Consider the following 13,393-nt stretch of genomic DNA (forward strand, 5'->3'; position numbering starts at 1 on the left):
GCACTGGCAGGAGTAGCTCTGTGGGGGTAATGAGTTGGAGAATGTGGGTAGCACTCGCAGTAGGCTGAGGGCCGGGGGTTGATGCTGAGTGGTGAATGTGCAAGCTCTAGCAAAAGTCAATGGCGAGTTGAGCAGTGTGATGATGGCAAGCTTATGGCCGATTATCTCTAAACTTTGATAAATGAAGAAAGAAGTCCTAGTTTTCCTTGGTGATTAACTAAAATGACAGAATGAAAAATGTCGAGCAACCAAAACCCGGGTCTCAAATTTTCAATAGCAAGACAGATGGCAATTGCCTCTGGCTTCAATTGACTCACCAAGAGCTCACCAGTTGGAGTCTTGGAACTGCAGATGGTAAAGTTGTAGAAGCTATCGTGTGGCAGAGATGTTGCCTTGGAAATATCAAGGGCTACTGTGAGTAGATGGGGGTAAATGCAATGCCGATGAGTTGGATGCCAAAAGGTGTAGTGGCCCTTGTGCTCCCTTCAAAAGTCAACGAAGCCTTTGAAAAACAAGGTTTCTTCACACATTTTGAAGGAAAACTCTACACTCAGATCTTGACTTTCACTTTAAAAATACCTTGTGTATTAGGTGCCTTCAAAACACAAATGTATACACATACACACAAAATGCTGAACTGTGATTATAAAGGAGGCACTAGTCTTGTGGATATTAATTGACCAATTAAATTTACATGCAAGATCCAATTAAAGCTAGAGAATACTCAATGGATTGCTCTCAAGGGATGCGTTGTACACACAAAAGCTGCACAAAGTGATATTGATTATTATGAGACTTATATTAAAACAAAGTAGGATCAAAATGAGCACAAAATGCACACTAATTGAGGAACTGCACTCACAATCAATGTTGAATGCGAGTTCCCCTTCACCTAATCGCCAAAAGGTAATGGAGCATACTCTTGCCCAAGTGACGATTAGGGATTAGGATTATTAAGCTAATGAAATACAATTACTAAATACTAATTGAGGAATGATAATCCCTAACACAAAAGCATAACAAGGAGCCTAGCTAGCATAACCTCAAGCTCTGATACCACTTGAAGGGAATGGGATCATGCTAGCTAGAGTGGATGAAAAATAAACATCAAGCACACAAGTGAGTGTGCGTGTGAATTAGGCTCCAAGATTAATTGACTTGGACTCATAAACACGATCTTGAGTGTTGGGGGTTCCATCATTGCATAGCTCCAATGACCAACAAAATTATCAATCCGGAGGGATGAGCTACCCGGCTAGGGCATGGAAACACTCACACGATTAGTGAGCTAATCATGGCAACACAAATGGTGACTCTACTATGAGGTGAGCTTCTCGGCCTATGGAGGAGCTAAGCCACAATGGTTGGCCATCTCCACATCCACTCCTGGGGGATTCACTATGGATTTCCATATGGTATAACGTGAGTGTACAAGAGGGGGGTTTTTAGAAGTCAAACATAAGCGTATACAATAGGGGTAGCCCCCATTATTTTATGCTTGTACCGTATGTATAAGGGAGGGGGGGAACTACCCCATGGGGGGGGGGGGGGGGGGAAGGGATATTGAGTGTTTATGCCATAAGACACATGCCCTAATAATCCAATTAAAGAAACTTTCACATGAAGGCGTTGTTCTTGGTATTTCAAAGAGTTAATTTACTCCACTAGAAAACTAAGATAGCTATACCAACAAGAAGATATAGTACTTCCCTGTCCTCTCCCTTAGCTAACAGTTTCTATGACTTACTTGTCCCAAATGTTAGGTCCTTGGCAAATTCTGCGAGAGAAAGAAATTCTTCTTCCACATTCTCTACCACTACCCAAGATGCCATCTTCCTCATGCTGACAGCATCCCTTCCTCATGAAGTTTCCCTCCTGTGCCTCACCCTCTAGTGATTGAGGATCTATACGGAGTCGAGGTGTGTGTAGCAAGGAAGGCCTGACACCCCTTAATAGATCAATGAACTTGCCTCGCATGTTGTTCTCTTTTTGCAGTGCTTACATTTTTGCGGCCGCCCTCTGTGAACGAGAAGCGGAACGGTAGAGCTTAAACCAGGCCTTGATAGAAAGCGCAAGACATGTGAGGCCGATTTGTTTTTTTTTCCGGGGGGGGGGGGGGGATGATTTTTAAAGCAATGAATTTTTTTGTAGGAACTATATAAGTGCTCATCTTGAGGAGTAATTCTTGAGATCAAAACTCGTCGACTGAGCTCTCTTGTTCCCTCTCATATTTTGGGCAGCAAACTTTTGGTAAGAGGGAAGAGCACGTATAAGGCAGAGACAAAGTGTGCAGGCAGGTCGGGAACACTTGCAAGAGTTGGGCATGGATTGTGCAAGCAGATGGGCAATAGCTAGCGGGTGATGAGAGTATTCCTCAACCCAGCCTGCGTGTGAAGCCCGCCTGTAGGAATCTGGTGGGTTGGCTCTCCATCCCAAGCGTGTGAAACGCGGGTTGGTAGTAGGTATCATGGAAGCATAGTGTGTAAACTCGTGCATGCGCTTGTCCGACCCAGGAATTTTGTCTTGCTCTGATACCACCCGTGAGTGCTTGTGTGCGGGGATGCAGTTGGTTTTCTATGAGCCACATCCATCGCTAATGGATGGCCAGCGCGTTACCTGAATTTGGATCCACTCTTGCACCCAGGTTATCACACGCACGCCCACATTTCAACACACCCGTCTCCCCCCTCCCTCACACACACAATAGACGACCCTTTTGCCATGACGCAGTAGGTGAGCTTTACCATTTGTGAGGACTCTTGGAAATGCAGATGGCCTCAATCCTAAGGTAACTCAAGCATCCCACACTTCGTTACCTTCTCATAGTTACGCTTATGTGGCAGCTTCTTCATCGATCATGCGTTATTTCTTAGGTTTTCTTAGCTTCAAGCGCTTCAAATGATATAGTTTTTTAGGGTTTTGTGAAAAGGCAGGGTTGGTGTTTTGCAGTTTTGCCGCCAGATCAGTTATTTGCCTAGATCTTGCATGACAGCATCAACGGCCATTGATCTGGTCTCAACTCACTAAGAGGACTCTCATGTATGGCATCAAGAGATAAAACATTCTTTTGTTGCATCATTAGACCTTCATTGTGATCTTTGTGAAAGAATTTCCCTTATGCACTCAAGATTCTATGCGTGTGGTTCTGCACATATGAAGAGGTGAGGCAGAGTGTGTGGTTTTGTTTATTGTTAGGGAAAGGCCTACAATATCATTCAAACCCTCACCATTTGGCATGTGTGGATTTTAGCTGAAGGGTGCCAAGACATGATTCAACATGTCTGGTGTTCTTCTAGTGAAAACTCTTTTTATTTTAAGAAAGTTTTTTGAAAGAGGCATGCGTTGACATCTGTCTTTGGCATTTACAGATGTCTCCTTCAATGAAAAAATACAATGAGAGGCAAGCTACAAGGGATCGAAAGTCTTCATCTCAGCAAGTTGCCAGCGGGGGTACTAGTGCCAATGCTTACAATCCAATTTCGGCACTTTCCATGCTCTTGAATCCATTGCAGCAGATACTGGAGCAAGTTATTTGAATGGGAGGTTCAAATCTATTGATGATGGGGACGATAATTCAAGCTCCAATGGAGGGGCCGTAGAGCTTGAATGCATGTCTAATAATGGCATCTATTTGGGTGGTGAGTCAAAGGACCAGACACACATGAATGGGAAAGAAAAGTAGGCAGGTGTAAAATCACGAATTCTTTCATCAGATGTTGGTGGTGCTGACAAGAAGAATGGGATCTGCAGTTTGGTGTATGTCATAGAGACTAGCAAGCCTGGCATCGTAAATGTTTGCCTTTGTAAGTTATGTCTAAAATGTTGCTATCACAAAGAAAGAGGCTTGGTTACTTGTTTCTATTGGTGACATTAGTGCTACTTGTATTTGACAATTCCCTTCCTCTGATGATGGCTCTGATGAGGAGGAAAATGATGAGCCTCAGAGAGCTTGGAACAATCTTCTACCCAATCATTGGTCTTGCGATTCATTGGTTAGTGGTTCTTTTCATATGAGCTCGCTTTTGTTTCTCTTTTCTTGCTATTGGTCTCTAGACTCTGGTTCTTTTGTTGAACAAAATTTATTTATATCGTTTATTCAATTTTTTCTTCAAGAGTTTTGGCTTTGGTCCTTTAAATTTTAATAACCCAGCTTGATTGCAAGCTTGCCTTAAAGTGAACCGGAAACGCTTTTAGAAAAAGCTTCAAATTTTGACTTTAAAACCACGACGCTTTTAAGTTTGCCTTTATTTTATAGTTCTAATACTCTATTACACATTGTTTGCAAAAGTTAGAATGAATAGCAACGTTTGAGTTTGGTACATGATATGTGTGTGTGTGTGTGTGTGTGTGTGTGTGTGTGTGTGTGTGAGAGAGAGAGAGAGAGAGATTTTAATAAGAAAGAGATACATTTAGCGAAAAAAAGTAAGTTAATACCTTTTGTAATGTGTTTTGATTTAATAAGTGAAGTTTTCCATGGTTGTTTATGAGCATACTATTATTTGTTATATAGTGAACAATCCATTCCATATGTTTGCTTTAAATCCCATGTGGGAAGCCTACTAAGTAGGTGGCTAGTATCATTTCTTTTGAGACTTAGATTTGTATCAGCTCACACGGGAAATGATGTCCGTCTTTTGACAAATTACATTGAATTGATTGGTTTATTTTAATTTAGTATTCATTACATTTGTTGCTTTTCATGGTCTGTTCTCTTAACATCTATTGCAAATGAAAACACGCTAAAATCTACACTTATGCTCATTTACAGTTCAACATGTATTTTTGCAAAAGCATGTGCTTCTAAAATTGTTATGTTACTAGTATGTACATAAAATAGTGGGTCATTACATTGTGTACGAAATCCGTATGAGGGGAGATGGCTCATTGTAAGAACGTCCGTATCTTGTCCGTATATAGGGGGGTAGGTTAGCATGTAAGGTAACGTACATAGGGGGTTTCTCTAATTTTGATGCTCGCAAGTGACACCCCCCCATTACTCATAGTGAATCCCTCGGGCATCCACTTCCATTCACCTCCAATCAACCCAATCACACACACTAACGATTGCAAGACACACACATTACTAATCCTATCATGCAACACACTAATCGCAAGCCGTTGGTACAGGCAAACACTATCAACCCAGAGAGAAGGCCCAAAGCATGTACTTGGAGGTGTGCAGGTTGATGGGAGAGTGATAATGCATTTGATAGGTGCAGATTGGAACAAGTGCGACTATGGTGTGTATGCCAGATACGGTGAGTTGCAGGTCAATGATGGTTTTATGCTCGGCTTGTGGGAATGTTTAGTGATGCTTAAAGTGTAGGCTTCGATGAGCTTTGTGGCTCGGCCTTTAAGGCTTCGCATTTGGAGATCTTGGGAGGAGCTCAAGCTCAGTGCATTACCGATGAGTCATTATTGTAGATGATGGACACTTTTGGTCGTTCAATACGGTCGTCATCCGTGACCGTGTGAAAGGGGACCAAACCCAAAGTTTTTAAAAGCTATTAATAAAGGGAAAAAAAAGAACGAATTGTAGGAATAGAAGTGAGCGCTGCCAGAAGAGGAAACCGCCAAGTGGTTGGGGGATGGAAGGCTCGACAAGTGGGAGGTAAGCATGGCGGGCTGACGTGCTGGAGATTGGGGGCTACTTGAAGGCAAGGAACGCCACTTGGAGGTTGACATGAGAGGGGTGCCCTATCGGGTACGACAGAGGAAGGACTGCTTGCAAAGGGGGGCCAGCTTGCATGAGGCGAGGAGCGCTGCAACGTGGGGGGAGAGAATGAGCCGCCAATGGGCTGCATGAAGAGAGAGCCAACGCTGAGAAGAGGAGGGGCTGCATGGTTGGGTCATGAGGGTGGCGCATGCAGAGGAAGCAGCCAGGGGCTGAGGGCAACCGGATGCAGGAAAGGAGGGGGGGGGCTTATTGCAAAACGGGAGGCGTCATCTGGGAAGGAAGTGGGCTGTCGTGGCATCACAGAAAAAGCCCGAGATGGCTGGCAGTGCTATGGCAGGGGGGCTGAGAGCCTCCAGGACAGCAGAGGTGTTGAGGGGCTTGAGAAGGGGAGCGCTGCAGAAGAGATTTCCATGGTTGGGTCATGAGGGAGGGGCACCATTGGGTTGCACAGCAAAGGCTGTGAGGGAGCTTGTGAGCTGGTGATAAGGGGTGACTCTGAGATAGCCCTCCCGACAGCTGCACGCCAGAGGGTGGCCCGATGAAGCAATACTAAAGGGCATCACTCTTGTGGACTTGGCAGAGCAGCGTTATAGAGATGGAAAAAAGAGATGGCCTCCGGTGTAGTCACAAGCTGAAAGAATGAGAAAGAGAGACATTACATGGCAAAGTTGTTTTAGTATGCTCATTGCAAAGCAAGTTTCAAATCGTTCTTTTCTTGGTCGACCTGTCAAGACATGGGGATAGTAACTCGAAAATGAAGCAAAAAGAAAGGCTTTTTTCACAAAGTATCGTCATTGTGCATCTAATTTTGAATGATTCTACCATGATATAGGCTATGTCAGCTTTGGTTTGAATCCCTGTATATTTTCTCTCTCGCCCTTATGCCTATATATATGTGTCGTGTATGTGTGAGCTTCCACTGGAAGTGAGTGTGTGCTCCCTATAAAGATGTTGGTGTTTCCAAATCTACAAGCGTGAAGGAAAACGGGTGCTTGCCAAAGATTTGGTTGGAGTCTAAGTGTTGTTTGTAATTGGATTACCTATATGAGATTACATAATGCTACGAAGTGTCAAAGGTTAAGATAATTGAGTGCGTGATTAGTGGCTGGGTGCACACAGCTAGGGTTGGTTGGGTATGGGCACAGACAACAATCGGTTTGTAGATTGAGTATTGAGGCTTGTGTTTGCTAGGGATAGGGGTGTTGTGAGATCACTGGGCTATAGAGAGGCATTCACTGAGTGTGCTGGTGGTTTTCCTATTTCCTCCTTTCCATCTTGTGGTTCCCCCACTGAAGATCCATTGATTGCTTCCTAGCAAAGTGGTCGTGAATCAAGATGAAGCAGGAGTTTTGTCCAGTGTTCAAACGAGATGAAGATGTCATTAGGGCCAATTTGGATGAAAAAAGGGTTGTTTAGGGCTTCCCTATTCTTGATCTAAGGGTCAAGGAGAAGCCACATTTTCAAAAGTATGGCACTTTTGTACACGTGTCAAGATCTCCTTCACTTGCTTTTTGAATATTTTGCACTATTTTAACCATAACTTTTGCATATGAACTCCACATTTAGTGCTCAAATGGTCCATGGGTGGTGCTTGATGAGCTCTATCCAATGTACCCATGTTGATTAGTTTTGGTAAGATCTTCATGGTCTTTTTTAGGTTGCCCCTTTTTAGATCCTTACGCAGCCCCTTTTTCATCCAAATTGGCCCTAATGAGACGAGTGGTTAGCTGATTTTGAGTTATTTATGCTAGCAGTATTTCAGATGTCGGGTGATGAAGCAAAGCTCCAGACTCTACCTTTGGTGCTGCGAGGTAAAGCAAAAGTTTGGTTCGATGGCTTAGAAGATGCACACAAGCAGACTTGGATCGGATTTCGTGAGCAATTTCTACAAAGGTATCGAAGGGTGGTGTTGGTTTCGGAAGCAGATGCAAAGCTCAAAGGCTTGCAGCAGCAACATGAAGCTTATTGGGGGATTTTGCGGCTGCTACCCAAGCAACCAATGCGGGACATTTTGAGATGGAAAGGTTTCTATCTTGCTTGCATCCCTATGTTGATGAGAGGGTGGACTATGAAGATCCAAGGACCTTTGATGATGATGTCCAAGTTTCCAGAGCAAAGAGTCAAAGATGAAGAAGAAGATGGAGTCAGGATTGCTACAGTCAGCAATCATGACAGCCACTGGACCTAGGCCCAAACAGATTGATGAGCATTAAGAGGTTAAAAGCTCCTTTTTTGTTGATATGCATTTGATCAAAGCACATGAAGCTGATGCCAGGCTAGAAAAGGTAGAAGTGCCAACCCGGTCTCAAAAGATACAGCGAGGCATATTCAGAGTGCCACCTAGTTTGCTTCCTCAAGAGGACGAGGTGATAGAAGATCTTATGTTGGTTCCAGAACCAACAACGAGGAAGGTAGCAGTGGTCCAAGAATTAGCAAGTTCGAAAGAGGAGTCCGATGGCTCTCATAGCTCCAACAACAGTTTGGATACAGATGCTACATGAGAGACAGAGTCCCTTTCTTCTAGGTATAATACTTATGATGTTTTTTATGTGGATGAAGTGATGAAAAATGTATGCGAGTTGCCTGTCAACCAGCTAGAGGTCGAGGAGAAGCATAGTGCAGGTGTGGAAATGCCTTGTGTGAACAGGCCAGACGAGTAGCCCTATCTTGTGTCTGGTGGTGGTGAGTGCTTGCTAGGAGAAATTTGGTTTGATTGTGCATCCGACTTAATTGAAGAGCAGGTTTTCAAGGATGACTTGCAGGAGCGAGAAACAAAAGCAAAGGTATGTCGAAGTGATGGATCTATGCAGGGGGTGGGGCAAACCTTGCCTTGGTGAGCATGTAGAGGTGTACTATGAGGTTTCAGAGTTTGTGTGTAGCCGTGGAGAGTTAGCTCCCGCAGATGACTCTATGGAAACAGATGCAAGTGCAGCCTATGAGAGCGAGGCTCCATGCAAAGAGGAAGGTGCCACCAACCTTGCAGGAGATGAGGTATTTGATGAACAGGTTGAAGCTCGAGCAAGTCTTATACTCTTGAGTATGAAAAGGTGGCCTTGGAGCCATTTACAGAAGGTTTGGATACAGGTTTGCAAAGGGATCAAGTTTGCTTAGCTATGCATCAAGTGGAGGCAAATGGCAAGGTCTTGCTATTTTATGTGATGCTATGGATACATGTGTTATTGGAGGTTTCTTTACAGGTATTTTTGTCTCAATGGCGAGGTTTTTTTGAAGAATACTATACTATGGAGGGTTCTCTAGCAAATGACAGGATAGCTGCTTATGGTATAGGTGCTTCAAGTGATCAAAAGCATGCTTATGGTTGGTAGCAAGGATTATGGATGTCGGGTGACGAAGCTCCATGCTATGAAGAGCTGGAAGGGTGGAGTGTCTATTGGCCTTCAAGTGCAAAGGAAGGCTTGAAGATGTATGCTTTACAGGTGGATGGCCACGGCCATTGTTTTGTTTTTGATCCGGATGGACTCTATGCCATGCTTGGGGAAGCTTCGAGCTTTCCATTTAATCCTGGCGGATGATTGCAGTAGCAGATGATTTTCTCATTCTCTCTCTCTCATATCTATATAGCCACAATATTATCATTTCTCTTATGCAGTCTATGTAGGTATTTTATGTCATTCTCTCTTTACAGTCTTATTTTACCTAAATAATACTATGGTTGAGCATAAATTCTCAACGAGCCGTTGGGCAATGATGGTACAGGCAAACACTCTCGACCCATAGAGAAGGCTCGAAGCATGTACTTGGAGGTGTGCAGGTTGATGGGAGAGTGATGATGCATTTGATAGGTGCAGATTGGAAGAAGTACGACTATGGTGTGTGTGTTAGATATGGTGAGTTGCAGGTCAATGATGGTTTTATGCTCGGCTTGTCGTAATGTTTAGCGATGCTTAAACTGTAGCCTTCGATGAGCTTTGTGGCTTGGCCTTTATGGCTTTGCATTTGGAGATCTTGGGAGGAGCTCAAGCTCAGTGCATCGCCAATGAGTCATCATTGCAGATGATTGACGCTTTTGGTCATTCAGTATGGTTGTCATCCGTGACCGTGTGAAAGGGGGCCAAACCCAAAGCTATTAATAAAGGAAAAAAAAAACGAACTGCAGGAATAGAAGTGAGCGCTGCCAGAAGAGGAAACTGCCACAAGTGGTTGGTGTGAAGCAAATAGGAACTGATGCTAATAACAACTAATCTAACAAAGTAAATAATGAGAGAGAGAGACACTGCAGTGTAGCAAGGAAGTAAAGCTAACTTGTATTGATAGAATGAAATAAGAACTTGCACACTCTTCAACATAACAAAGGTGCCTTTATATACATTAGGCAAGGGGAGCCTTATTGGGTAAGTGCTAGGATGAAGGGACGTTGCCTACATTAGGGGGAGATGATTTAGGGGTGGGTAAGATGATTGAGGCACTGAGTGAGCACCGTTAATAGTGGTAAGATATTTCACATCCCCCCGTAACGGTGAACACCTCATTACATGGGAGAATCCCCCCCTTAAGGAGGTGTGCAAGCAGTAGGCACAAGTGACAAATTTCGACATGCTGTAGTTTGGATCGTAGCAGGTACTGGTTTGGTGAGGAAATCTGTCCAATTGTGAGCAGTGGGCATATATTGCAACTTTAAAAAACCATTGGCGACCAATTCCTTGATGAAGTGATAACTGATTTTGATGTGCTTTAGTTTGTTGGAGAAACTTGGGGAAGCAGCCAGAGCAATTGCAGATTGGTTGTCGCAGTAGAGGGTTATGGCTTCTTCCGAGATAGGATATGGAAGTTGAAATTCGTGAATGAGCTCAGAAATCCAGAGAGCTTCCCTGGAAGCAAGAGCAGCAGCTACATATTCGGCTTCAGTCGATGAAGAGGCAATTGAAGATTGTCGTTTCGTTTGCCAGGATATTGGGGCACCTGAAAGAGAGAATATATAGCCACCTGTGGAGAAGCAGTCGGAATCATCCCCTGCCCAATTGGCATCGACATAGCCACTCAGAGAGATAGGTATGGTGGCATCATAAGCATAAGTGAGAGCATAGCGCTTAGTGGTCAGGAGATATCGAAGTGTGCGTTTTGCAGCTTGCTTGTGTGTTTTGCATGGCTGTGACATAGCGCGAGATAATATATGGCCGGTGTAGCAGAGATCAAAGCGAGTGCAGGATATCAGATAACGAAGCTGACCACAAAACTTGGGATAATGAAGAGAAGGCCAATAGAGCTCATCAGCGGGAGAGTAGGCTTGTTGTGTTTGAGAGGAAGGGGGCTGAATTCAGGAGAACAAGTGCTCATGCCATAATAAGTGAGAAGCTCTTCAATGTATTTTACCTGGGTGAGTTTGATCCACTTGCCATAGGGGTCGTGAAGCACTTGAATGCCGAGAAAATACGTCATTGGTCCCTTGTCACTGACAGGGAATTCTTGTTGGAGACAGTCGATGGCGCGCAATACCATGATTTCAGTGGTGCCGATGAGTGGGATATCATCCACAAATAATCCCAAAATGGCGAGGCCATCATTTGTACGCCAGATGAAGATATTGAAGTCGACACTCTGTATAGCCGCGAGCGACAAGTCTGGCTTTGTAACGTTGAATTCTGCCATCCGGGAAGTACTTTTTCTTCAATAGCCATTTTCATGTGACTATATTGTGATGCTATGGCGGTGGAACAAGATCCCAAGTATGGGCTTCTTCGAGTTCCTGAAGCTCAACTTGAATTGCTTCGTGCCATAAATCTCCCTCACTGGATGAGAGGGCATCGACGACCGACATTGGCAGAATATCTTCGACGAGAGCGGATGGGGTGGTCGATTGAAGTTCTTCTTGGAGAACAACCGAGAAGCTTGTAGCAGCGTAAATATCTGCTAATGACCTTGTGCGGACGCGACTGCTAGAAGCTGCTTGATCAAGGTGTTGTGCTGATGGTGATGAATCCGACGAGGTGCAGGTGGTGGGAGATGTCGCTGAGGTTGATGTAAGTGGCTCGACCTCGTCGATCCCCGATGGAATAGGTTGATTTGAGGGTGTGGCATGAGAATCCTCCACTGGCGAGGGAACCGATGTCGAAGTGGTAGGTGTGTGATAGGATGACGCAGAGCGAGATGGCTCTCGGGTAGGGGCTGCCAGCAAGGAGGGAGCAGGTAGGGGCATTGAGCTCTTGCGGGCGGTTTGGTATGTCCGAACCATAATGGGCGAGGTTGGGGTTTGCAAGGCGGGTGGCCGATGGTGGGAAACGCTGCCAAGGGTGATGTTATTTTCTGTGTTGCGAGCTGGAAAAGTAGCTGATGATGGCGTAGCAGGGACAAACGACCGTGTGATGCCGCGAGGGGATGGGGAAGGTGGATAGGCCCCTAAGGGACGCTTAAGGTGGAGCAATCCATGTTGTGGCAAGCTGCCGTTGTTGAGGGTTGTGAGGAGGCCTGGCGACGCTGCAGGCGGATGTGGCACAGGTGGGGATGGCTGCGCAAAAAAACCGTACTGAGGTGAGGGGCTTGGTGGGCTGGAGGATGGAGGGTATGCAGCTGTAGGAGGAGGATATTGTGTTGAAGGGGATTGGCGTGGAGGACCAAGTTGCGCAGAGTTTGGGGTGCGTGGAATTCCAGCAGGGAGGTGTGAAGAAGGCTCGGGATGCAGTGTGTGTGCATAGCGCATGTGAGAGGGAGGGGCTAATAGGGGCGCTGGACTCTCCAGATGGCGGCATGCAGGTATGTTGCTATTTGAGGAGGGTGGTGAGGGGGTAAGATTGGAGTCATGTGGGGTTTTACTCGGAGAAGGGAAGCGAGCCAAGAAATGAGCGAGATAGCGAGCCGGTTGGTGGATTTCATGCGGAGGAGAGTAAGTATTGGAGGGAGAAGGGCCTTGGAGGATGAAATCCTCATAAAAAATGATGGTTTTGGCATGAATGAATTTGTGGAGCTTGGGTTGATGGAGGCGATAAGCTTTGACTCCAAGGCGATCTCCTTAGCCGACGAAGATGGTGCGGGTGGCTCTTGGTGATAACTTGGAGATGGGGTTGGTTTCGAGAGGATAGGCTATGCTACCAAAAATGCGAAGATGTCCAAGGCTCGGCGGGTTGCCATACCATAGAGCGTATGGCGTGGTATTTGGATTTTGAGATGACGGGATTCGATTCTGTACATAGCATGCGGTGGCCGTAGCTTCTTCCCAGTAATTGTCTGCTAGACTGGCTTGAATGAGCATGGCTCGAGCAGCATCAAAAATGGTGCGATTCTTACGCTCGGCCCGACCGTTTTGCTGAGGGTGAGCAGGGATGGTATATTCATCACGAATACCCGCCGTGTGGCAGATATCCCGAAACTGATGGGATGTGTATTCCCCGCCATTGTCGGTGCGGAGGACCTTGATTTTCCGATCATGCTGGTTTTCAGCCAGTGCTTTGAAGCGGCTAAAATATGTGATTGTTGAAGCTTTATCAGGCATGTAATAGACATCTGTGAACTTGGAGTAGTCATCAATAAAAGTGAGCATATAAAGGTTGCCAGTGAGTGATTTGACAGGCAAGGGGCCACAGACATCAGAATGAATGAGATCAAGCGGTGCGGAAGCATGTGATGATGATGTAGGAAAAGGTGCATGATGTGATTTGGCAAAAATGCATCCTTCACAGAGGGTGATGGGAGTGAGATGCTTGGGTAAACCGAGGGCAAGCTGGCGGTGCGTGAGCTGATGTAAAACATGTTGAGAAATGTGAC

At 45.3% G+C, this 13,393-nt stretch overlaps 2 protein-coding genes and 2 pseudogenes across 3 annotated transcripts; 3 read left to right on the top strand and 1 right to left on the bottom strand.

Moving 5' to 3' along the window:
* Positions 1–230: 230 nt before the first annotated feature.
* On the top strand, positions 231–3,682 carry LOC147426570 (uncharacterized; annotated as a pseudogene).
* A 2,014-nt stretch (positions 3,683–5,696) lies between these two features.
* On the top strand, positions 5,697–6,513 carry LOC147426571 (uncharacterized). Its single transcript, XM_086498129.1, has one exon. The coding sequence runs from the start codon at positions 5,794–5,796 to the stop codon at positions 6,100–6,102; it is 309 nt and encodes a 102-aa protein (XP_086354255.1). The 5' UTR covers positions 5,697–5,793; the 3' UTR covers positions 6,103–6,513.
* Positions 6,514–7,917: 1,404 nt separating this feature from the next.
* LOC147426572 (uncharacterized) lies at positions 7,918–9,658 on the top strand (annotated as a pseudogene). The gene is made up of 3 exons (XR_015186145.1): positions 7,918–8,113; positions 8,186–8,874; positions 8,966–9,658. The product of XR_015186145.1 is annotated as an uncharacterized LOC147426572 (transcript).
* Positions 9,659–11,336: 1,678 nt separating this feature from the next.
* On the bottom strand, positions 11,337–12,332 carry LOC147426573 (uncharacterized). The gene has a single exon (XM_086498220.1). The coding sequence runs from the start codon at positions 12,330–12,332 to the stop codon at positions 11,337–11,339; it is 996 nt and encodes a 331-aa protein (XP_086354346.1).
* Positions 12,333–13,393: the final 1,061 nt, after the last annotated feature.

The sequence above is a fragment of the Adiantum capillus-veneris genome, chromosome 24, assembly GCF_014529385.1.
Source record: "Adiantum capillus-veneris isolate H3 chromosome 24, ASM1452938v2, whole genome shotgun sequence".
NCBI lineage: Eukaryota > Viridiplantae > Streptophyta > Polypodiopsida > Polypodiales > Pteridaceae > Adiantum > Adiantum capillus-veneris.